Source organism: Protomyctophum bolini, assembly GCF_963924005.1.
Source record: "Protomyctophum bolini genome assembly, chromosome: 12".
Lineage (NCBI taxonomy): Eukaryota > Metazoa > Chordata > Actinopteri > Myctophiformes > Myctophidae > Protomyctophum > Protomyctophum bolini.
The window spans coordinates 484034-510020 of NC_137873.1; the positions used below are offsets into that span (position 1 = coordinate 484034).

Sequence of the window (25987 nt, forward strand, 5' to 3'; positions counted from 1 at the left end):
ACAACATGGCCGGACAGTGAGCTAACGCTGCTAGCACAGAGTGGCTAAACTGCACTGATACATCCTCCGTGTTGTTCTGTCGTTCATTTATCTGCATTCATTCATAACTTAAAGAGTGTGTGAGAACCATGTCAGTGAACTATGCCGCCGGACTGTCTCCCTACGCCGACAAAGGAGTGTGTGGACTCCCAGAGGTGAGCTGCAATACAGCTATAGATGCTAACACAGTAACACACACACACACACACACACACACACACACAGCCAATCTACAAGCTCATAGCGCGTCGCACGTACCGTATGGTTTATTATTGTATTGCATGATGAGTTAATGCATCACAATTCACAATGCACTCTCTACTGTACAATTAAATGTGGACAGTTGGAACAACGTGTAGTTCAGTGTGTGTGTGTGTGTGTGTGTGTGTGTGTGTGTGAGAGTGTGTGTGTGTGAGTGAGTGAGTAAGTGCACAATCAGAGAGAGAGAGTGTGTGTGAATGGGAGAAACGGAGAATGTAACATGTGAGTGTGAGTGAATGGGTGATAGTCGGGGATCCAGTCACCGGAAATTTGAGAGGACCTGTGATGTCATGCTATACTTTTTTTTTGTGTTTTTTCTATTAATTTGGTCATTAAGGTCCATAGAATAAGAGGGCTGCTCTGCCGGAAACATCGCGAAAAAAAGTTATGGCCATTTTAGTATAATGAAGCCTTAATTTTTTTGCCCATTTTCGCCTATTGTAAAAAACTAGGTTTCTTTTCTTAAAGTGCTCAGTAGGTTGTGTAGGCTGTCAATAAATGATTCCCAGATACACAGAACACATATGTGAACAACACCAAGTCCAGAAATACACTCACAAAGCCTTTCCAAATGATTTATAGCCATTTTTGGTACCAAAATTCATCCGTTTTTTGCATTTTTCCCAATACTTTCATCTTTACTTCAATAGTAATCAACTTTGCCATGGGTTATGACATCAGCCAATGCGTCATTCTTTTCATCAATTTTTATAGTCATTCCACAATTTTTTGAATTAAAATCAACCCTAAATTAAAGGAACTGTGGTGACTTTATTACCCTTATGCTCAAAATTCCCAGAGCCTTTTTTTTTCTTGAAAACACCTGTACCCCCACAAAATAAAAGTGTAACACAACAAATTCAAAACAACACAAGTATTTTTTTATTATAAAATAAACAGATGTGCACAGCTGATTCTTTGTTAGTTGAAATATCACACCTAGTGTGAAGTGAGCTGTGCTATTTATGATAGCAGGAGCACAGCTCAAAAAAGGAAATTAAACATTGTCTGAATAAAATAAAGATTATGTCTAATATCACGAAAATGAAAATGATCAGGAAAATGAAAACAACTAATCAACTAACAACTAACTAATCAACTCACTCACTGTCACTGTCTTCGAGTGTGAGTTCAACTCGTGAACATCTTTTGGGGTCCCCAGTGCAGAGACAGGCAATGACATACTTGACACCGGCTCTTGCACAGGAGCATCCTCTGGCACACTTGCTTTTCTTGCAGTGGCAATATTTGGTGCGCTTGTATTGTGCAGGTTTTGCATCCTTCAGCATCATTGTTGCCACCAGCTTACCATTGACAAGCTCTCTGCCAAAGTTGATTGCCACAGGGTAGGTTGGCTGAGACATGTGTGCCCTCTTACATACAACCAACTGATGCAGGGCTCTGAAAAGGTGTAATTTGAAGGCATCTTCAGTAGGTGGAAGGCAACGCAGGTCTCCTTTGATGTTGCCAAAAAGATGGGCTCGCAGTGCATCCAAGTTACCACTGAAGTCACTCCTCTCATACAGTGAAGCCATGTATCGTCTAGCCGCTGTCACGACATCTTGTGTAACATCCAGACTTTCCCCAGAGTCACCGTATTGGCACAGAGGCAGAAGGTCTTTCAGGTGATCAACGGCAGCTTTGTAGGCACGTCTTTTTCCTCTTCTGTAAAGATAGCCCACTGTGTCACATCCAGTCAGTATGTAGGTGCTGAGGAGTATGGATGAAAGATCGGAAGCTTCAACATCATACTTCACTGCCAGGGCATCCACAATTGCATGAGCAGGTAGGTAGATATCCATCTTCTTTACCCATAGCTCTTGTAGGCCATCCATGTGTGTGATGTAATATATGCACATCATGATCACATCTGTGTCAGTAGCCACAACTACAGCCCGTTCGTGGTGCAGATGTTCTACTGAGTATGCAATGTGGGCAAACATCCTGGTATCTGCCTCCTCATGCTTCTCACAGGACAGTTCTGGAAGCTCAACCTGACAATCTGCTGATAACAGAACAGTGCGACTAGGATCATGGAAAAGTCCACCCAGAATAAGTGTGCATCCAGCAGGAAGTGATTTGTGCTGAGCAGCCCATGCTTCTCCCATATAGTTCAACAGGTTTGCTTTATTCAGTGGATTTTGAACAAAGCCTTTCCATTCAGGTAAGGCAAGACTATCATGTGGCTTGTACTCCTTCATCTTGCTGGAGACATCATATCGATCACCAACAAAGTGGATGCAGTCACAGTTGTCTGGGATACCACTAAGGAGCTGCTTCAGGTATTTTTCTTGCAGTTCATGGAAGGTGCTGCAACCAAGATGTTGTTGACGCTGGATGAATGCCATGGCATCAACCACCATTACAACAGGCTTGTCGAATGGTGGCAATCTGTCCACTTCACACCATGAACTGCCAAGGGATGTCTTGATTGCAGCCAAGTAGTCAGCCTTATTCCCTTTTCGCATGGCATAACCTTGGTCAAGGGATGGATCTGGCTCCGTGATCCTAGTCGCACTGTTCTGTTATCAGCAGATTGCCAGGTTGAGCTTCCAGAACTTCCAGAACTGTGAGAAGCATGAGGAGGCAGATACTAGGATGTTTGCCCACATTGCATACTCAGTAGAACATCTGCACCACGAACGGGCTGTAGTTGTGGCTACTGACACAGATGAGATCATGATGTGCATATTACATCACACACATGGATGGCCTACAGGAGCTATGGGTAAAGAAGATGGATATCTACCTACCTGCTCATGCAATTGTGGATGCCCTGGCAGTGAAGTATGATGTTGAAGCTTCCGATCTTTCATCCATACTCCTCAGCACCTACATACTGACTGGATGTGACACAGTGGGCTATCTTTACAGAAGAGGAAAAAGACGTGCCTACAAAGCTGCCGTAGATCACCTGAAAGATCTTCTGCCTCTGTGCCAAAATGGTGACTCTGGGGAAAGTCTGGATGTTACACAAGATGTCGGGACAGCGGCTAGATCAGTGGTAACCAACCTTTTCAAGCCCAAGAGCCCATTTTATTCCCAATTGTAAGCCAAGATCTACCACTAAAACGTGTTAGAAAAAACACTTGTTTTTTTGCTATTTCTGACAGGCTCAATGCATGTGCACACATCCACACAAAGACTAAAGCTTAAATTAGAATAAATACTTATAGTAAGTTATATTATCAATGTCAAATAATATTAAGACAAATTAGAAATAATTAGTATTAGAAATATTTTGTTTCTCATTTCAATGAATATTCACATTGGCAGATGTTCAAATGACATAGGCATAACATGACCATATATATTTGCACAGATATGGTGACATACTCTCAGGGTCAGCCCACCTTTAATGAGACTGCTGTGACTGCACTTTATCTGCAAGCGTTTTGAAATCTGGTTCATATTTAGTGATTGCCAGTCTGAGGGTGTCATTAAGATGTGAGTCAGTCATACGAGTTCTAAACTTGGATTTTATTATTTTCATTTGTGAAAAGGCCATTTCACATAAGTACGTGCAACCAAAGTAGGCATGCAGCTTCAGTGCACACGACACAATCAGGGGATACTTCTCTGCTCACAAGAGACCAAAATTCCTTCTCTTTAGCTCTGACCTGCAGGTGACAGTCACTTACTAATCCAATAATCTCCATTTAAATATCTGAAGTTAATGCAAACACATCCTGCATTTTATCGGACAGCAGTTCAATGACAGTAGGCTCAGTAAAGAGGAAAGGGTTTGATACAAAAGCAGCTACTTGACTCATGCGTTGTACTTCAACAAGTTTTCATATTTCATATTTATCATATTTTTTGCTCTATGTGTGCATGTGTACAGAATTCAAACTGTAGCATTGATTATTGTCACGGACGGAAGTCATTCTTTCCCTTTGCATATGCCCTGGAGTGCACTCGCCTATTAGTTTGCATTGCAGACTGGTATATTCAGTATATTTTTCTCATTTTTATATTTTTGTTGTTGCTACGCACAGTGCGCAGCAGTTGAGGAGAACGCAACTATGCATTCCTTTAAGCAACACAACTTCTGCAGCTGCATCCATATGTTTAGAATTTGCATCAATGATCAAATCCCAATAATAAAAAATATTATAACAACGAACAACGAAAACTGAAGGAGCAGCGGCGCTATCTATCTATCTGTGTCTGCAGCCTGTCACGAGCCCCGTAATGAACGCACGTTGTTCCGTATTTTAATGTCGGGTCGGAGAATAAATACAGTATGAATGACGGCGGGATTTATTTGACAACTCTGTCCTGCTTTCTTCACGAGAAGAGAAGAGCGCTCACAGCTGCTAATATGGTACCTGTCAGTTCGCTTTACGGCTTGTGTAGTGTAGTATGTGAACCTGGGTCTGGGAAGCTCAGAGCTGCAGCCATTGGCTCATGATACGAGCACACGACCAATGGGACAGGTCATTCAGTGTTGCTAAGATACCACCCCTCCCACCACACACGCACACACACCCTTGGACGATGGGGTCTATTCTCAAACTCAGAGCCACAGCGCTCTGCTCAAAATTAATTTGCATGTGACGAGCGGCACTGACATTATTCCAATGGGTCTAACACTTCGCGATCGACTGGAAACGTTCCCGCGATCGACTGGTAGATCGCGAACCCCGGGTTGGTTACCCCTGGGCTAGATGATACATGGCTTCACTGTATGAGAGGAGTGACTTCAGTGGTAACTTGGATACACTGCGAGCCCATCTTTTTGGCAACATCAAAGGAGACCTGCGTTGCCTTCCACCTACTGAAGATGCCTTCAAATTACACCTTCTCAGAGCCCTGCATCAGTTGGTTGTATGTAAGAGGGCACACATGTCTCAGCCAACCTACCCTGTGGCAACCAACTTTGGCAGAGAGCTTGTCAATGGTAAGCTGGTGGCAACAATGATGCTGAAGGATGCAAAACCTGCACAATACAAGCGCACCAAATATTGCCACTGCAAGAAAAGCAAGTGTGCCAGAGGATGCTCCTGTGCAAGAGCCGGTGTCAAGTATGTCATTGCCTGTCTCTGCACTGGGGACCCCAAAAGATGTTCACGAGTTGAACTCACACTCGAAGACAGTGACAGTGAGTGAGTTGATTAGTTAGTCGTTTTCATTTTCCTGATCATTTTCATTTTCGTGATATCAGACATTATTTTATTCAGACAATGTTTAATTTCCTTTTTTGAGCTGTGCTTCTGGAAGGAGTATAGCTCCAAGTGTCATGGGACGTTTAGCATGTATATGTACGCCAATCAAGATCAAGGATAGCAATTTCATCACTATGATCACAACAGAGACAATATATATTAGTATTCATAAATGGCACAGCTCACTTCACACTAGGTGTGATATTTCAACTAACATAAAGAATCAGCTGTGCACATCTGTTTATTTTATAATAATAATAAAAATACTTGTGTTGTTTTGAATTTGTTGTGTTACACTTTTATTTTGTGGGGGTACAGTTGTTTTCAAGAAAAAAAAGGCTCTGGGAATTTTGAGCATTAGGGTAATAAAGTCACCACAGTTCCTTTAATTTAGGGTTGATTTTAATTAAAAAAAATGTGGAATGACTATAAAGATTGATGAAAAGAATGAGACATTGGCTGATGTCATAACCCATGGCAAAGTTGATTACTATTGAAGTAAAGATGAAAGTATTGGGAAAAATGCAAAAAACGGATGAATTTTTGGTACCAAAAATGGCTATAAATCATTTGGAAAGGCTTTGTGAGTGTATTTCTGGACTTGGTGTTGTTCACATATGTGTTCTGTGTATCTGGGAATCATTTATTGACAGCCTACACAACCTACTGAGCACTTTAAGAAAAGAAACCTAGTTTTTTACAATAGGCGAAAATGGGCAAAAAAATAAAGGCTTCATTATACTAAAATGGCCATAACTTTTTTTCGCGATGTTTCCGGCAGAGCAGCCCTCTTATTCTATGTACCTTAATGACCAAATTAATAGAAAAAACACCAAAAAAAAGTATAGCATGACATCACAGGTTCAACCCATTTTCAAGAGCTTTTGGGCCTGTGGATCCCCGACTATGAACTGCACACAATCTGAGAGAGAGAGAGAGAGAGAGAGAGAGAGAATGTAATGCACAACCCATGTAAAGGTGTTTGTGTGTAAAGGCAAGCACCTTGGATAAAGGTGCTATGTAAAATTTGTAAATGCACCATTTAGCATTTTCACAGTTTCACTGTTTGTTTTGGTAGCCCCCAAAACATCCCCTCTACAGTCAGTGCCAAAACATTAGTTTTGTTTTGATAATGGGATGAATCTAGAGTTGCGATGCCCTTCATTGGCGTCCCATTCATCCAAATAGAAATGTCCAATCTACTTGTATTAATAATAACATTGAATTGTATTGTGCTCTCGTGTCAGGTGTTCGACGGCCCTGAGTCTGTGAAGGAGAAGGCGGAGCGTCTCGCCCAGTTGATCAGAGAGTCTCAGTACCTAGTGGTTCATTCTGGAGCGGGAATCAGCACGGCAGCGGGCATCCCTGATTTCAGGTGGGTTCAGCATCCCTGATTTCAGGTGGGTTTAGTGGGCATCCCTGATTTCAGGTGGGTTCAGCGGGCATCCCTGATTTCAGGTGGGTTCAGCGGGCATCCCTGATTTCAGGTGGGTTCAACGGTCATCCCTGATTTCAGGTGGGTTCAGCGGGCATCCCTGATTTCAGGTGGGTTCAACGGTCATCCCTGATTTCAGGTGGGTTCAGCGGGCATCCCTGATTTCAGGTGGGTTCAGCGGGCATCCCTGATTTCAGGTGGGTTCAGCGGTCATCCCTGATTTCAGGTGGGTTCAGCATCCCTGACTTCAGGTGGGTTCAGCATCCCTGACTTCAGGTGGGTTCAGAAGGCATCCCTGACAGTACGTTGTAACAGCGGGAGACCAACGGCGAGTGTATGTAGTTATCGCCCACTATCGCCCAAAAGATTAATTATTTGTATCTTTTCGGCCGACGTTCCTCCGCCCACTTTTCGACCATCGCCTGTTCGCCTGCTATCGCCTCTATCGCCGGTAGTTGCCTGTAGGGTCCCATAGACAGTAGGGTCCCATAGACAGTAGGGTCCCATTGACAGATAACGCACTCCCGGAAAATGTGTCTGGCTGTCGCCCGCTGGGCGGGAACCCCTTTTGGTGTATTTTTGAAAAATCGTGAAAATATTTATTTCAGAAAACTGGAGGATTCAGAAGATTTATTTATTTATTTCGACGTCGGGCCTTAATGGGTTAAAACGTGCTGTGACTTCAGGTGGGTTCAGCGGGCATCAGCACCTCGGCTGCAGTGTTGTTTTTAGCTGCCAAGTTCTATTTTAGTTTAAGTCATAGTCGCTTTAATTTAGTTTTAGTCACATTTTAGTCACCCGGAATGTTTTAGTGTTTAATATCATAATAATAATAATAAAACTTTATTTGTATAGCACCTTTCATGACAGCTCAAAGTGCTTTACAGAGCAATGGAGAAAGAAAGACAATTTTTCTAAAAGAGAAAACCAGCACTCACGGAACTCATGTTTTAATGCACTCTTAATTTATTTAATTGTTGACATGGTATGCTGCAGAGCAGCAAGAAAGAAAAGAAAAGCAAGGCATAAACATTAAAAAACAAGAGCAGTAATGCAATACGGTGAGGACATGAATAACAAAAAAATTAAAGATCAATTAAAAGCAAGGGTGTAGAAGTGGGTCTTGAGCTGTGCTTTAAAAATGTCTCCAGAAGCTGCCTGTCGAAGGTACAGTGGGAGTTTGTTCCACGCTGTCGGCCCGTAGAAGCAAAAAGCTGCTTCCCCGTATTTTTTTGTTGCCATTTTTTTAGGCAAAGCGAGCAGGCCAGCAGTGAAAGACCTTAGGGGGCGGTTTGGGACATATTTAGGCAGGCAGTCATGTAGTTAGGTGCGAGACCATTGAGAGCTTTATAAACAAGTGAAATAATTTTAAAATCAATCCTAAAAACAACCGGAAGCATTGGCTTTTAGTTCAAGTTTTAGTTAAAACTCTGGCTGCTGCATTTTGAACAAGTTGTAATCTGTCAGTTGTTTTAGGCAGTCCAGAAAAAAGTGCATTGCAGTAATCGAGCCGAGAAAAAACAAAGGCGTGGATTAGCGTTCTTGCATCGTCCAATGACAAATAGGCTCTGATCAGTGCAATATTTCTAAGGTGAAAAAATAATCAATAATGACCCCCAAGTTATTTACTGTACTTTCTACAGTCAGGTTGCCAAGTCTGCTTATTATTGTCGACTAAATCTACAGGTGATTTGGTCAACTAAAATGTGTTTTGGCGGGCCTTGATGCCGTCGTAATGGCTGATTTTATACGCTCAGCGCGACGCGTTGTGAGCTTGTAGATCTGCTATTTTCAGCATGCAAACAAAGTGTAAAATTACTTATCCTGGATCTCTTGTCCACTAGTCCCCTTCCTAACATTTTAGTCTAGTTTTTTGTTGTTGATTAAATCGACAGTATATTTAGTCATAGTTTTAGTCATCATAGCCTGACTTCAGGTGACTTCAGGTGAGTTCAGTTGCATCGATTTCATCGACTTAAACTATGGCAAAAAATGTTCGTCAACTACCTTTTTTCACTGACGGAAACTAAATGACTAAAACTAAGTCTAAATATATTAACAATTTCGTCAACAAATAAAAACTAGACTAAAATGTTAGGAAGGGACTAGTGGATCAAACAAATCAAGTCATTTTACACTTGGTTGCATGCTGAAAATAGCCGATCTACAAGCTCATAAGCTTGTAGATCGGCTTTTTTCAGCAAGTGTAAAATCAATCATAAGACGTCATCAAGGCCCGCCAAAATAAATTTTAGTCGATGTAGATTAGGTCGACTTAAATCTTATGATATTTAGTTGACTAAAACTAGACTAACACTAAAACATTCCAGGTGACTAAAATATGACTAAAACTAAATTAAGTTTCATTCCAAAGACTATATGACTAAAACTAAAATAGAAATTTCCATCTATGTAAAGGTGTGTGTGTGTGTGTGTGTGTGTGTGTGTGTGTGTGTGTGTGAATTTTGATGCCAAGACTTTTGTACTTCTACTCAAGTACATTTTGATTGAATTCCAGACTTGTACTTTTAACAGAGTATTTCTACCATTACAGTGTTGATACTTTTACATAAGTAAAAAACGATAAGTCGGTAATGTTTCCACCTCTGCCCTCTCACTGTAAGTCACTCCAGAATACATGAAGTCACTCACTGCTCAATCTGAGAATCCCATCGTCAAATATTCGGGAAAACAGCGCCTCCCCTGTTGTTCCTCGAAATTAGACTCTGGGGGCAAGGTCTGTTTAGAATTTCTATCAACCGGAAAAGGCCCTTGCTTTTCCGCCGAGTTCCACTACTACCGCTGTGCCGCACTGTTTTCATTCCTACTTTCAACCATTCCTTTGCGGAACAAAACATGGATGTAACGGAGGAGGATTTTTTTGCAAACAAGAGTTGCTGTTCTACACAATGTTGAACATATCAAACCGCTTCAGCACATTTGTTTGAAATATTTAATCGATCGACGAGATGTTTTATTATGTTTACCTACTGGTTTTGGAAAAAGCCTCGTATATCAAGCTTGGCCAACTTTCAGAACGATGTTTTTCGGGAGAGATTAATTGGAGTGGCTGTAGACGAGGCCCATACTGTTGTGCAGTGGTAAGTGTTAATTTATTAATCTCTCCCCATTGTAATTGTACGGTTTTACTAAACTGACCACCTCAATTCAGCAACTCCAACCGCAAAGGGGTTATTAACGGATGATTTGTGAATGTGTGTGTATTTCACATACACACAACAACTCAGATATGCTAGGTTTTCAGTTTCGTAAACACGTACAGTAATGTTCCTCTTCCTTGCTGGCTATCAACTTTACTCGTTCTTTCTAAAGTAGCGTACCATCCCCCATACAGTTGAGTACTAAATGCTATCGCTAATCGTTTGTTAACAGACATTTTTGATTACAGCTGGATTAACATACTATTTTTCAGAACCTGGAATGTATAAACTATACCAGCAAACTAACATGTTAAGATGTAGACAAGTGCTAGGTTTCATTGTTGACTTGGCATCGCCCTGTCTTTATATATTTTCATAACAATTATTCTACATTCTCTAATTGTGTAGACTTCTTATAAATTAAGCAATGCAAATGTTTAACAATACTTGAACTCTGGAGAGCGTAAAATTAAACCAAATGGCCCCTTAAGGGTCCATTTGATTTCATTTTACACTCAAGAGTTAAAGTTCTAATGAGGGTAGGGTTACCAACTCTCCATCATTTAGCTGGGGACCACCTGGACCCCCTCAAGTGGTTCTAGATTTGTTTACCTTGTTTACTGTTAGTTCTGAGTCTGGATGAAGAGTGCCTGCTAAAGGCCTACGTGTGTGTGTGTGTGTGTGTGTGTGAGAGAGTGAGATCATGCTGTATCATGTAGAATTGTAGATCAAGTTGTATATGTAAACAAGTATTGATAATCTACTTATTTTAACATTTTGTTTTCTAGGGGTGAGGGGCAAGACACTGTTGCACCATTCCGCAAGTGGTGTGGATTAGTTGGAGAGCTGCGTGGCATCCTTCGAGTGGCTGTGCCTGTCCTGGCTTTGACTGCCACTGCATCCTTGAAAACAAGAAAGCAAGTCCTTGTGTCCTTGTGCAATTTCACTAATAAAGAAATCTTAAATTTGTTTTATGTCACATTGTCATTCTCTTGCAAAGACGATTATAATCTTTTACTTTAGAGTTGATTTTACAGATGAAAATAAACATTTGGTATGCAGTGTCTCAGACTTTGACACAATGGGGTGCAAATGATAATGTGAATGACTGTCCATTGACTGGCACTTCATGTCCTTCATGGTAGCTTCATTTGTTATACTTTTCAGAAATTCAGATAATGAAAAACAAAAAGTTTGTATTTCTCCAGAGTTTCATTTTTTATTAAGACCCCAAAGAATAATTATACAGGCAATTTCATCAAGCTTGGGAGAGAAGACGGAGGGCTCCATCTTGCGCCACCCGTATCCCTAAACTTATTTGCCATTTTTTTATGTTTGAAAATCATTTTAAAATAGTTAAACTAGCCGATCTACGTCTACACGTGAGCTTGTAGATCAGCAATTTGAACTATTTGAAAAGTTTTTTTTTAAATAGTGCAAAATGGCAAATAGGTTTAGGGATAAGGGTTGGCAAGGGGGGGTGGCACAAAATATAGCCCAGAGTACTCTAACTCTGGGCTGTAATGCAATAGATTATGAATATAATGTAAACATGCTGTAAACGAAAATGTGATATGGTGTCTTATGAACCCACGAGGTTGGGAATTTCGTGTGCCAGACACGAAAATAAATCAATCAACCAAAATATACAACAAAGCTGTTCTGTAAGCATTAGAATAATCGCATACCTGGTATAAGAATAAACTCAATTCAATTCAAAGGAGCTTTATTGGCATGAGAAAACAAACATTTACATTGCCAAAGCAAGTGTCACAATACAATAAAAACAGTTGAAAATGGGGAAAGTATATACAGTTGGAGAGGGTACAGCATTTTGTAAACAGCTATGTCACATTGCATTGTTATGTACATGTTATAACCGGGTATAAATCTTTTTTTAAATCAAGCAGCACTTTCACTGGGACAAATGGCAGCATTTTTGTCAGGACAAGGCTGAGATGTTGCCAATGGAATCTTTGGCCGGACTTGTTGTTCTATGATGGTTGGCATCACTGCAGATGAAGTGGTGGCTTCTTTACTCTGAAAACATGCCGTTTATTAACATTTAATCATAATAATGCTAGAAAATACAATTTAACCATGTGTACTACTACTTATGCATGTTGCATCATGGCATGCAGAAAAACAGCCAGCTTTAAACTCACGAGTCACAATGCATCTCAGTGCTAGTATTGTGACCTTATAGATCACCCATTTTGATCAAGTGCTGAGTATTTAAGGGATTAGTGTCTAAAATAAAATACACTGAATGTACTTTTAGTACTGTCAAACGATCATATGGACCCAACCATCCATTAAATCAAGTTTATTATAAATATATGCAACACAATTTGAAATTTAGACAATAAATGTAGCTAATGTAAGAGTATTTATATTCATTGATTACACTAGATAATGGGTCCTTGTTGACCTGTAAAACGTAATGGACCCCTTCTCAAAGTTTAAAGCAAAAATATAGATAATACCACGTCTGAAAGGCTTTGTATCCTAATTTGATTTGTGAAACAGTGTGAAAAGGAGCCCCCGCGGTTTCCAAATCAATTCACTTTCAGATTGAACACTAAACCAAAGCTTTTATAACTTTAATTTGTACTGCAAAATATATTTGTTTTACGTCCGTTATATTTGTACGTCACGGACTGTTCTGAAGTTGCTTAAATAAAGGGGTCATTTAGGGAAACGTAAATATTAGCACACCCCACCACAACACAATTAACGCGTATGATTGAAGTTACACTTAATCATAACCAACGCTTTTATTCATACTTTGTACTGTACACAGTTTACATTACATTTAGTTTGACGGAGTTTACACTTATTTGTTCAACATAGGACAACATTAGATAGCACTTACCCGTTTTTTTGTGGGGTGAGATGGAGATGTCGACGCAGTTGCACAACGCTTATGTCTAGCATTGTTTCGGTCATACAGTTCTTTGACCGAATCGCCAACCTTTTCCAATTTTTTTTTGCAGCTTAAGCAAATCGATTTCAGTGGATCGTCTGCAACAACAGGTTCTTCGGTTATAGCTTCCAAACTAGTCTCCAATCCTTGATTTGTGAATAAATTAAATACTTGTCCTTTTACTCCATACTTTAAATAATCTCCACAAACTCTACATACATTCGCAATAGGTTTCTTTGGTGTTGTTTGTTGACCAGAGGAAGCCATGTTCAATAATAATAATGGAAGGATGTAGGTTTGCTTCCAGTGGGACGAAAATTCCGAGCTGCACACACATGTAAATCCCGCCCACTAAATGTGATTGGGTGATTGCGCGGCTGACTTCTTTCTACTGCTTGCCGACAGACTAGTTGACGCGAGGCAACAGTCTGTCTTGAGAGACTACTCACTGCTAAATGCCTACACACACTTTGCAGTGTCATGTGGCTCCTTGTCCACTGGAGGGCAGTGTCCACCCTGTGTTGCAGTGCAGTTGAAGGCAATGTTTGACAGACACACATGTTATTAACCCATTTTGACCTGAGATCAGATTAAAAAAATGTCTTCTACATCCTGACTGTTTTCTGAAAAACCCTGTGTTTCTTTGTCAGTGGTTCTCAAACTATTTCATGTCAAGGACCACACAAATTATATGTAATTGGCCGCCGAACCCCATCTCAAAATGTGTTATTCCAGGGACCCTCCCCCAGAAGCAAAGATTTTAGTTAAAACGTTCGCTGTGAAATAATATAGATATTCAAAGATCTGCGCCACATTTTCACGATTTTTCAAAAATAGCAGACCTACAAGCCTGTAGCGCGGCACCAAGTACCGCGCTATACGAGCTTGTAGATCTGCTTTTTTTCAACAGCTAAAGTATAACATAATGCTTAAAACACCAAAAGGCGTCTTGTGTCTTGAGTCTTGTGTTTGTTCAACTATTAACGAACCCTCGCATGGTCTGGAATTCTGACAGTGTGTTTTACTGTATTTTAGTGCATTAGCACGGTTGTTTCTAACCAGGGGTCCTTGAGGGGGCTACAGGTGGTCCTTGAGGGGGCTACAGGTGGTCCTTGAGGGGGCTAAAGGATGGAGAGTTGGTAACCATATGGATCTTTAACTCTTCAGAGCACAAAATGAAACCAAATGGACTGGTTACGCTTACGGGTTCATTTGAGTTAAATTGTTGTTAAACATTCTGCATTTCTTCTACACAATTAGAGAATGTATAGAATAATCAAAGTTATTTTGATTAGCGTTTGCCGGCTGTTAGCTCTCCTAATGGTGGATACAGTATGTTAGCTGTTAGCTCTCCTAATGGTGAATACAGTATGTTAGCTGTTAGCTCTCCTAATGGTGAATACAGTATGTTAGCTGTTAGCTCTCCTAATGGTGAATACAGCATGTTAGCTGTTAGCTCTCCTAATGGTGAATACAGTATGTTAGCTGTTAGCTCTCCTAATGGTGAATACAGTATGTTAGCTGTTAGCTCTCCTAATGGTGAATACAGCATGTTAGCTGTTAGCTCTCCTAATGGTGAATACAGTATGTTAGCTGTTAGCTCTCCTAATGGTGAATACAGTATGTTAGCTGTTAGCTCTCCTAATGGTGAATACAGTATGTTAGCTGTTAGCTCTCCTAATGGTGAATACAGCATGTTAGCTGTTAGCTCTCCTAATGGTGAATACAGTATGTTAGCTGTTAGCTCTCCTAATGGTGAATACAGTATGTTAGCTGTTAGCTCTCCTAATGGTGAATACAGTATGTTAGCTGTTAGCTCTCCTAATGGTGAATACAGCATGGCATTGTGGCCACAATCTTATCCAACGACAACAGACTTGACGTTTTCTTTCATTCCCCTCCCTCACCACCAGGGGGCCCAAGGGCGTGTGGACGCTGGAGCAGAAAGGAGAGATGCCTCACTTTGACACCACGTTCGAGGAGGCTCGGCCGAGCCTGACCCACATGGCCCTGCTGGGCCTGCAGAGGGCCGGATACCTCAAGTACCTGGTCAGCCAGAACGTGGACGGCCTGCACGTCCGCTCCGGCTTCCCCAGGTAGGTCAATAAGTACCTGGTCAGTGTGTTCCCTAGGTAGGTCAATGAGTACCTGGTCAGTTGGTTCCCTAGGTAGGTCAATAAGTACCTGGTCAGTGGGTTCCCCAGGTAGGTCAATAAGTACCTGGTCAGTGGGTTCCCTAGGTAGGTCAGTAAGTACCTGGTCAGTAGGTTCCCTAGATAGGTCAATTTATTTTATTTTATTAGGCATTTTCTGCAACAAACAGACCACACCAACGCAACTCTTTGCAACAAACAAACCACAGACATCATGAAAAAGTGTCCGCTACGGTCATTAATCATTATCAGAGGTAGTGTATTGTGTACATGTAGTTCAGGAGCTTTTTAATCACCTGCCAAAAAAGCATAAGGTGTAAAGTGAAGAGTTTGCTCACACTACTGAGTTGAAATAGCAGGTGATTAATCTCTCTCTCAGCTCAGACCCCGGCCTGACGTATAGGGCATTCATTTACATAAAGTAAACCCCCAGAAAGGTTAGAATATGGAGATGAGAGGACATTAGAATATTCCCATGCATAACCTGTTTAGGGCGGGAACCCCTTTTGGTGTTAGCATTATGTTTTGCTTTAGCTATTGAAAAATAGCAGGCCTACAAGCTCATAGCGCGCGCTATACGAGCTTGTAGGTCTGCTGTTTTTGAAAAATCGAAGAACGACTGACATGGAGACATAGCTTTTTCAGAAAACTGTCAGGATGTAGAAGACATTTTTAGAACCTGATCTCGGGTCAGAAGGGGATAAAGATGAGAGCTCTCGGCTGCATTCCATCGCTCCAGCCCCGAGGTCCCAGGTCTGCATGCACGCGTCGACGCCATTATCGCCCTGACCCCGTTGACCCCCATCTCCCCCTGTGCCGTCGCTCATCAACATTCTGTGCTTCAACTTATGTGTTATATTTTATTTATTTTACCGTTAAAAAACAAATAAGACCTCCCCCCTGGGTACACAGTGGTGGCACAGACGGTAGTGTTGTCGCCTGACAGCTAGAAGGTCCTGGGTTCGATTCCCGCCGTGGGCGCTAATATGCCACTCTGGAGTGAGGTCCACTCACTCCAGAGGGCCACTATAGTTCCACAGTGACACTCACTCCAGAGGGCCACTATAGTTCCACACTCACTCCAGAGGGCCACTATAGTTCCACAGTGACACTCACTCCAGAGGGCCACTATAGTTCCACACTCACTCCAGAGGGCCACTATAGTTCCACAGTGACACTCACTCCAGAGAGCCACTATAGTTCCACACTCACTCCAGAGGGCCACTATAGTTCCACACTCACTCCAGAGGGCCACTATAGTTCCACACTCACTCCAGAGGGCTACTATAGTTCCACACTCACTCCAGAGAGCCACTATTGTCCCACATTCACTCCAGAGGGCCACTACAGTTCCACACTCACTCCAGAGGGCCACTATAGTTCCACACTCACTCCAGAGGGGCCACGTTGCATATTACTGTCGTAGCAAAAATAGCTGTCGCACCGCGAAAGAATCCTCAAAAGAATTTGACCGTTTTTATGAACTAAATCCAAACACATTGGACATACAAAAGCGGGTCATGTTTGCATGTCTGGAATTGTAAACAGCTGAAATCAATAATATCTCAGTATTCTGATATTAAGCTGAGGGCCACAGTAAGTGAAGGTGTGGCCCTCGGGACGGCCAGTTATATAGTCTATAACTATGCCTACATTGTACATAGTAACCCCCCCCCCCCCCCCTCCCCTCCCCTCCCTCCCGTGTTGTGTTTCTCTGCCCTCTAGGGACCTGCTCGCGGAGCTCCATGGAAACATGTTCATAGAAGAGTGTGAGAAATGTGGCAGGTATGTACCGTACATACTGTACGCTAGTGGAATGTGAGAAACGTGCCTGCTATTGCTCGTATGTAATTGTACGTGTACGCACAAAGAGACACTGTGCCTCCAGGGGGCGTCATTTGGGGCACCTGCAGGGCTTGGACAATGGGCTCCATGCACACACACACACACACACCACGCCATTTTAGAAAGAACCTTGGGCCCCTTTCCCTACTTCCTTCGACAGGTGTTACAGATGATGCTAACGAAGGCTCTGTTCCATTATGCTCCAACAGAGTCGGTGTTAATGATGCTAATGGCGGCTCTGTTCCATTCTGGTCAAACAGAGTCAGTGTTAATGATGCTAATGAAGGCTCTGTTCCATTCTGGTCAAACAGAGTCAGTGTTAATGAAGGCTCTGTTCCATTCTGGTCAAACAGAGTAAGATTTCCTCAACAAAAATAAAAAGTAGACTAAAAGGTTAGGAAGGGACTAGTGGACAAGAGATCCAGTATAATTCATTTAGACACTTGGTTGCATGCTGAAAACAGCAGATCTACAAGCTCACAACGCTGTGAGCTTGTAGATCTGCTATTTTCAACAAGTGAAAAACAGTCATTACGACGGCACCAAGGCCCGACAAAGCACATTCTGTTCGACTAAATCAACTGCAGATTTAATCGAGTAAATTGATTCATTATTATACTCTAATGGCCCTTGGCATAAAGGAGTTCTTAAGTCTTATCTGTGCTGCATGTCTGGGATAAAAAAAAACCTGTTACTGAAATAACAGTTTTGTGTTTCCTCCAGGCAGTATGTGAGGGACACGGTGATCGGGGTGATGGGGCTGAAACCGACCGGGCGCCACTGTGACGTGGTGCGTTCCAGAGGCCTGCGGACCTGCAGGTAAAACATGTTAAAGGTGTAGTGAAACGGAAATGGTGAACAACATGAAAATGGTGTTTCAACATGAAACGCCGGTCTGAAGTTTCTGAACCAATCAGAGTGTAGCATCCCTTCAGGCGATGGGACGGTAGCTAGGGGCGGTAGCTATGCTATGCGCAACAGCGTGGTGTTGTTTGTTTATAAATCAGACGGTCAGACAGCACAACCAGTTTACTGTTATGTGGCTTATTTCTACCCTATAATGTTTTCAGAAACATATTTTAGCGTGATGATTAAGTTGAAACCGAGTAATACACTGTCTGGATGTCATCTTTAATGGAAATAAAAACGGAGTAATCTGTAATCAGAAGCAGCTGTGTTGGACGATTGCGCAGATATGGGGAATTAAACGGGTGAGCTTCATTTTTATTATTTTCGTTTTAATAAATAAATAATACAATCGTTTTTATGGACGTTTGATATAAAAACACACAGAAATGAGAATTTTCCCATTTTTTTGGCATCCATTGTTAGGTATGCCCATATGATGACCACGGATATGGTCTAAAAGTGTGAAAAACTTATTTTTCATTTCACTACGCCTTTAATAATACATCTTATGGTCTGAAACCGCCACTGTGGCGTGGTGCGTTCCAGAGGCCTGCGGACCTGCAGGTAAAACATATTAATAACACGTCTCATGGTCTGAAACCATCCGGACGCCACTGTGACGTGGTGCGTTCCAGAGGCCTGCGGACCTGCAGGTAAACATGTTAACATGTCTTATGGTCTGAAACCATCCGGACGCCACTGTGACGTGGTGCGGACCTGCAGGTAAACATGTTAACATGTCTTATGGTCTGAAACTGCCACTGTGACGTGGTGCGTTCCAGAGGCCTCCGGACCTGCAGGTAAACATGTTAAAACACAATCGGCGCCAGGATTGCTTTCAAAATAGGAGCTCGGGGTGCCGTTTTTTCCAGTTTTTACCACGTAGAACACCTTTATTTCACAGACTAAAACTAAACTACTGTATGATGACTAAAACTAAGACTATTGATTGATTGATTTAATGCTTTTATTAGTCAGACATCTAAGCAGTACAGTGAAACACTTTGTCTAAAAGGATATCACTGATCTTGTTTCATCTGAGGTCCAGGGTATTCAATTAATAATCATGAAAATTTTCATATCAAGAAAATATATAAATATACACGTACTAAATATAATGATGATTTCATCGACATATGAAAACTAGACTAAAATGTCAGGGAGGGACTAGTGGAGAAGAGATCCAGTAGAACTAAATGTCAGGGAGGGACTAGTGGAGAAGAGATCCAGTAGAACTAAATGTCAGGGAGGGACTAGTGGAGAAGAGATCCAGTAGAACTAAATGTCAGGGAGGGACTAGTGGAGAAGAGATCCAGTAGAACTAAATGTCAGGAAGGGACTAGTGGAGAAGAGATCCAGTAGAACTGAATGTCAGGGAGGGACTAGTGGAGAAGAGATCCAGTAGAACTAAATGTCAGGAAGGGACTAGTGGAGAAGAGATCCAGTAGAACTGAATGTCAGGGAGGGACTAGTGGAGAAGAGATCCAGTAGAACTAAATGTCAGGGAGGGACTAGTGGAGAAGAGATCCAGTAGAACTAAATGTCAGGGAGGGACTAGTGGAGAAGAGATCCAGTAGAACTAAATGTCAGGGAGGGACTAGTGGAGAAGAGATCCAGTAGAACTAAATGTCAGGGAGGGACTAGTGGAGAAGAGATCCAGTAGAACTGAAAGTCAGCAGATCTACGAGCTTGTAGATCTGCTATTTTAGAAAAATCGTTAACTCAAATCTTTGCTTCCGGGGAGTCCCTGGAACAGCATATTTTCAGATGGGGGTCGGTGGCCAAATGCATATAATTTCTGTGGCTCCTTGACATTAAACCACTGACACAGAAACAGAAAAGAGAAAATGAAGTCAAACGGAGACCTCGGATACAACGAGAGAATGAAACAACACATCGATATGCATCGGCTAATCAATGACGCGGTCAAACAGCGTTGACGGCTAGCCATAAAAAGTATGTTGTAAATAATTAATGTTGACAGTGTTCTGGCACGGACGGATGCACGCACGCACGCACACACGCACACATGCACGCACGCCACACACACGTTGAATGGTTTAACACATTTTGGGCGGGAACCCCTTTTGGTGTTTCAAGCATTCTGTTTAGCTATTGAAAAATAGCAGATCTACAAGCTCATTGCGCGCCACCGAGTGGCGCGCTATGAACTTGTAGGCCTGCTATTTTTGAAAAATCGTTAAAAAAAATGCGGCACAAATCTTTGAATAGGTATAATATTCTTTCAGAGCGAACCTTTTTCTTTTATTTCGACGTCATCAGGGCCTAAATGGTTTAAATATGACTCACGCAGAGAGCAAAAGCTCCACAATAACAAGGCATTTGATTTGCATACATAGTGACACGTATTGACGCGCGTTGTGTCAAGTGTCGCGTCTTAAAAGCCTGTGAGGAATCACGTTCTGGACCGGAGAATGGATCCACATCATTTGGCACCGAGGTGGACTGATCCATGACCCGAAAAGGATTTAACTCATTAAGACATGAACACATCTGTGTCACCTCAGAGCTTCTACTGTAACCACGTTAACCATTGTTTTAAACTTTAGCCGTTGAAAAAAATTCACACCCGTGTGAACTGAGTGGTGCAACTACGCATTTATTGTTATAGTTACTGTACTGTAGACTTTTTTTTTTAAGCACACACACACACACACACACACACACACACACACACACACACACACACACACACACACACACACACACACACACACACAGTATTGGCAACAAATTACAGTACAGTTGAAAATAGCAGATCTACCAGCACACAATGCATAATCATGTAACATATTTTGGCACACACACACACACACACACACACACACACACACACACACACACAGAGAGAATTTACATAAAAATGTACTTACAGTTGAAAATAGCAGATCTCCAAGCTCATGATGCAGCAACACAAACGTCCAAATCCTTGAATTTGTATTCTTTCACAGCGAACATTTTTTACTCGTATCTTTGCTTGTCCTGTCCCTGGAACAACATATTTTCACCCCAGATAATAATCTGGGGGTCCTTGACATGAAATGGTTTGAGAACCACTGACATGGAAACATATGGTTTTTTTTTTTCAGTATACTGTCAGGATTTAGAAGACTTTTTTTGTAGAATCGGGTCGCATGTGTCAATGGGTTAATAGTGTGTGTGTGTGTGTGTGTGTGTGTGTGTGTGTGTGTGTGTGTGTGTGTGTGTGTGTGTGTGTGTGTGTGTGTGTGTGTGTCGTTTGTGCGTGCGTGTGTGTGTGTCATCATGCGTGTGTGTGTGTCGTGCGTGCGTGCATGCTGTTCCATCAGAGGGAAGCTGATCAGCTCCATCCTGGACTGGGAGGATCCTCTACCTGACAAGGAGCTGAGCCGCTCTGAAGAGGCCAGCAGGTGAACCTCACTCACTGCCTAGATGCTCATCCATGCTAAAGCCCTTATCCACCCCCTGGTCACTCTGTGCTAAAGCCCTTATCCACCCCCTGGTCACTCTGTGCTAAAGCCCTTATCCACCCCCTGGTCACTCTGTGCTAAAGCCCTTATCCACCCCTGGTCACTCTGATGGGGTTTAGTCATGTGTTAATGTTCATCCATGCTAAAGCCCTTATCCCTAAACTATTTAGCCTTTTTGTTTACCTATTTGAAAAAAATATATATACTTTTCAATAGTTAAAATAGCCAATCTACAAGCTCACAACGGGTCGATGTCGATCGGCTAGTTGGACTATTCAAAAAACATTTGAGGGATAAGGGCTTTAGCATGGATGGAAATTGAGACCATAGTTTTTTTTTAAGCTGCAGACACCGCTAGTATATATATATATATATATATATATATACTATACAGTGCTATGTTTACATAAAATGCTATAAGTCTACATAAAAATGCCATGTAAGATACATAAGTTGAGCCTTTTCATCCGCCTGTAGGAGGTCGAGGCGTCACCACTCAAGTGTCTTTTAGCGGTTTCAGGTCAAGGATGCCCTGAATGAGAGAGAGAGATATTAAGCAGGGACCCTCCCCCTCCCCACGCACACACACACACACGCACACACACACACACACACACACACTAGATATTGTAGTATTGAAGAGGCCTGATTTGTACGTGGTTGTGGTCACGCGGGAGCCCCATGGTGACCATGTAATGATGTCCTTTGGCGCAACGCCAAAGGACAGGCGGTCGAGGTCGAGGTCAGGCCTAAATGGGTTAATCGTATGTTTCTGTTGCCTTTTGGTCGACACAAAAGCAGCTCCGCCTGCAGAACACACACCTCTCCTTGTCCATAAATGTGCCATTTATGTAATTATTTCCCCCCGTTTGTTGTGATAAAGGAGGGCTGTGTTATTTCATCTGTCAGGCCTCGTTTCAACCTCGTCTGTCTCCTGGCGGAACGTTCCGCGCAGCACGGCATAATACTGTGGATTTAGGTTTACTTCTGTTTGAACTGTTTCCATGTCAACGGTGCATTTATATAGCGCCCTTTAGCCAAGGCGCTTTACAGAGATTGTGCATTACATTCACCCATTAACGGCGGTGGCTCAGGGGGTAGAGTGGCTGGGATGGTAACAGTAAGGTCGCCAGTTCGATCCCTGTGGGCTCCCCCAGAGTTAGTGTCCAAGTGTCCTCGAGCAAGACTCTGAACCCCTAATTGCTCCCGATGTGCAGGTTTCTGGCTTACATTGACAGCAGCTAAAGTTACTTCAGCACCATATACAGCAGCTAAAGGTGTTTCAGCACCATGGACAGCAGCGAAAGTTACTTCAGCACCATGGACAGCAGCCACAGTTACTTCAGCTCCATAGACAGCAGCCACAGTTAATTCAGCACCATAGACAGCAGCTAAAGGTGTTTCAGCACCATGGACAGCAGCTAAAGTTACTTCGGCACCATGGACAGCAGCTAAAGTTACTTCGGCACCATGGACAGCAGCTAAAGTTACTTCAGCACCATGGACAGCAGCTAAAGTTACTTCAGCACCATGGACAGCAGCTACAGTTACTATAGAACCATGGACAGCTACATTTACTATTAGGCATGTGGAAATTAATCAATATGAATGGGTGAATAATGCACAATCTATGTAAATCGCCTTGCATAAAGGCGCTGTATAAATGCACCATTTACCATTCACACACACATTCATACACTGATGGCGGAGGAAACCATGCAAGGCACCGACCTGCACATCGGGAGCAATTAGGGGTTCAGAGTCTTGCTCAAGGACACTTGGACACTAACTCTGGGGGAGCCCACAGGGATCGAACCGGGAACCTTGCGGTTTCCATCCGGTCACTCTATCCCTGAGCCACCTGGCATTATTAACCATGTGTTGTCTGTATTAACCCTGTGTTGTCTATTAACCCCGTGGTGTCTGTATTAACCCTGTGTTGTCTATATTAACCCTGTGGTGTCTGTATTAACCCTGTGATGTCTGTATTAACCCCGTGGTGTCTGTATTAACCCTGTGTTGTCTGTATTAACCCCGTGGTGTCTGCATTAACCCTGTGTTGTCTGCATTAACCCTGTGTTGTCTGTATTAACCCCGTGGTGTCTGTATTAACCCCGTGGTGTCTGCATTAACCCCGTGGTGTCTGTATTAACCTTGTGGTGTCTGTATTAACCCCGTGGTGTCTGCATTAACCCTGTGGTGTCCGTATTAACCCTGTGTTGTCTATATTAACCCTGTGGTGTCTGTATTAACCCTGTGTTGTCTGCATTAACCCTGTGGTGTCTGCATTAACCCTGTGTTGTCTGTATTAACCCTGTGTTGTCTGCATTAACCCTGTGGTGTCTGCATTAACCCCGTGGTGTCTGCATTAACCCTGTGGTGTCTGTATTAACCCTGTGGTGTCTGCATTAACCCTGCGGTGTCTGTGTTCCAGGAGGGCGGACCTGGCTCTGACTCTAGGCACGTCGCTGCAGATCCGACCGGCCGGAAACCTCCCCCTGCTGACCAAGAAGAACGGAGGCAAGGTGGCCATCGTTAACCTGCAGGCCACCAAGCATGTGAGGTCCACACACAAACACACACACACACTAGGGCATTCATCAAAACATCGATTTATCGACTTCATTAACACGAGTCGATTCAGATTATGAGAAGTCGAAAGTAAAAAAAAAAAAAAAAAAAGGTTTTCCCCATATCATATTTTTGCTCTATGTGTGCGTGTGTACATAATTCAAACTGTAGCATTGATTATTGTCACGGACAGAAGTCATTCTTTGCCTTTGCATATATGCACCAGAGCGCACTCGCCTATTAGTTTGCATTGCATTCAGAACGCGCTCTTAATTAAAAAACAACTGCAGCATACATGTGGATCTCAGCGCACGGTGTCCCACTATTGACTGGCTGAATTAGAAGTTTGTACTGCGCTGTGTCAGAGAAGTAACAGATGTAAGCGCGCAAACTTTATCCCCAAACGATACCCCCCCTCACCTCCGTGCTGGATATAAAACGTCTTCGTTTCCGAGGCTACTTCCGTGCTGACTGCAATGACTAGCACACGAACCTCTCCGTCTCCGGTCAGTGCGGGTTGTTTATTTACATGGCTCAGAAAATAAGTAACAAACTAACATGAGAACGTTATCGAGTTGTTGGAGAAGGAGGAGGAGGAGGAGGAGGAGGAGGAGGAGGAGGAGGAGGAGGAGGAGGAGAAGGTTCACGTGGAAGGTAATGCAGATTGTATTCTGATGATGTGCCAAACTGCTGCTGTGATGATAATAATAGACCTATGTGTTCTATATTGTCCTAACGCGATCGTGACAAAGTAGCCTACAGCTGCTGCTGCTGCCCGCAGAGCATACATGAACGGTAGCCCCATATGTGCCCTCTCCCTACGCTCATTCTGTATCTCAGAGCTACATAATGAGCGTATAGGGAGAGGGCACATATGGGGCTAACATGAACGGTAAAGATTGGACAGTGCTGCGCAACATGGAAGTAACACTGACTCGAAGCCGTTTATAAATCAGTCAGTGAATAACGGACGAGTCAACTTTTCACATGGTGTACACCATGTGTACACCCAATTTTGGGTGTACGCCGCGTTGATAAATAAGGGCCTATATCTCAGCCATCACTCCAGTCTTCAGATAAGCACCTTCTGAAGATCCAGGCCACCAATCATGTCACACACACACACACACACACGCGCGCGCTGCACTTCACTGGTTGCCCATTAAATCCTGAATCTATTTCGACATTATTTTAACCTAAGGGTGACCGTGAGGGCTTTTGCAGTGTTTCAATGGAGGTGAATAAATCGATCGTCATTGTATTCCCGTGTGTGTGCGTGTGCATGTGCGTTTGCGTGTGCGCGTGTGCACCAGGACAAACACGCCCACCTGCGTATCCACGCCTACATAGACGAGGTCATGACCCACGTGATGTCACTGCTGGGGCTGGACATCCCCGAGTGGGCGGGGCCGACGGTCTGCGAGCACGCCCACGCCAACGGGGTCTCCGCCCACGGCGACGCCAAACCGCCACCCGCCAAGGGGGAGGCGGCCAAACGCCAGAGGAAGAGGCGGAGCAAAGCACCGGCGGGGGAAGGGGAGGAGGAGGTGAAAGAGGAGGAGGAGGAGGAGGAGGAGGTCGCCGAGGGAGACGCCAAACCACCCGTGAAGGAGGAGGCGGCCAAACGCCAGAGGAAGAGGCGGAGCAAACCACCGGTGAGGGGAGGGGGGGAGGAGGAGGAGGAGCAGGAGAAGGTCGCTGTGAAGAGGGAGAAGTCCGAAGACTCCCCCCTCCCCCGGTAGAGATGGGCCGACCCAAATAGCCCCTCCCCCCCCCCCCCCCCGGGGGATCCTTTACTTAAAGGCGGGGTCCCTGATGCAGCATAGAAGCACAACTACTCATTATAAATGTTTATACTTACTGATGCGTAACAGCTTTTAACTAGAGATGTCCCGATACTGGATCGTATCGGAAACGTATCGGTATCGGCCCTTATTTGTCATATCGGTATCGGCGAATATGCCAGTCTAACCAGCGATCCCACACAGGGGTAAGGAAGGGGTTGACACTATATGGCAGGTAAATATAATGTTGGGACATGTGGAGTTT

At 43.2% G+C, this 25987-nt stretch overlaps 1 protein-coding gene across 1 annotated transcript; it reads left to right on the top strand.

The window, feature by feature from the left end:
• sirt6 (sirtuin 6) lies at positions 1 to 25680 on the top strand (the record flags this gene model as incomplete). Its single annotated transcript, XM_080777867.1, has 8 exons — positions 1 to 194; positions 6716 to 6843; positions 14904 to 15086; positions 16869 to 16928; positions 17712 to 17807; positions 21227 to 21307; positions 23802 to 23925; positions 25252 to 25680. Exons 1-8 carry the CDS (start codon positions 129 to 131, stop codon positions 25678 to 25680), a joined length of 1167 nt encoding a protein of 388 aa, XP_080633993.1. The 5' UTR covers positions 1 to 128.
• Between the last annotated feature and the right edge of the window lie 307 nt (positions 25681 to 25987).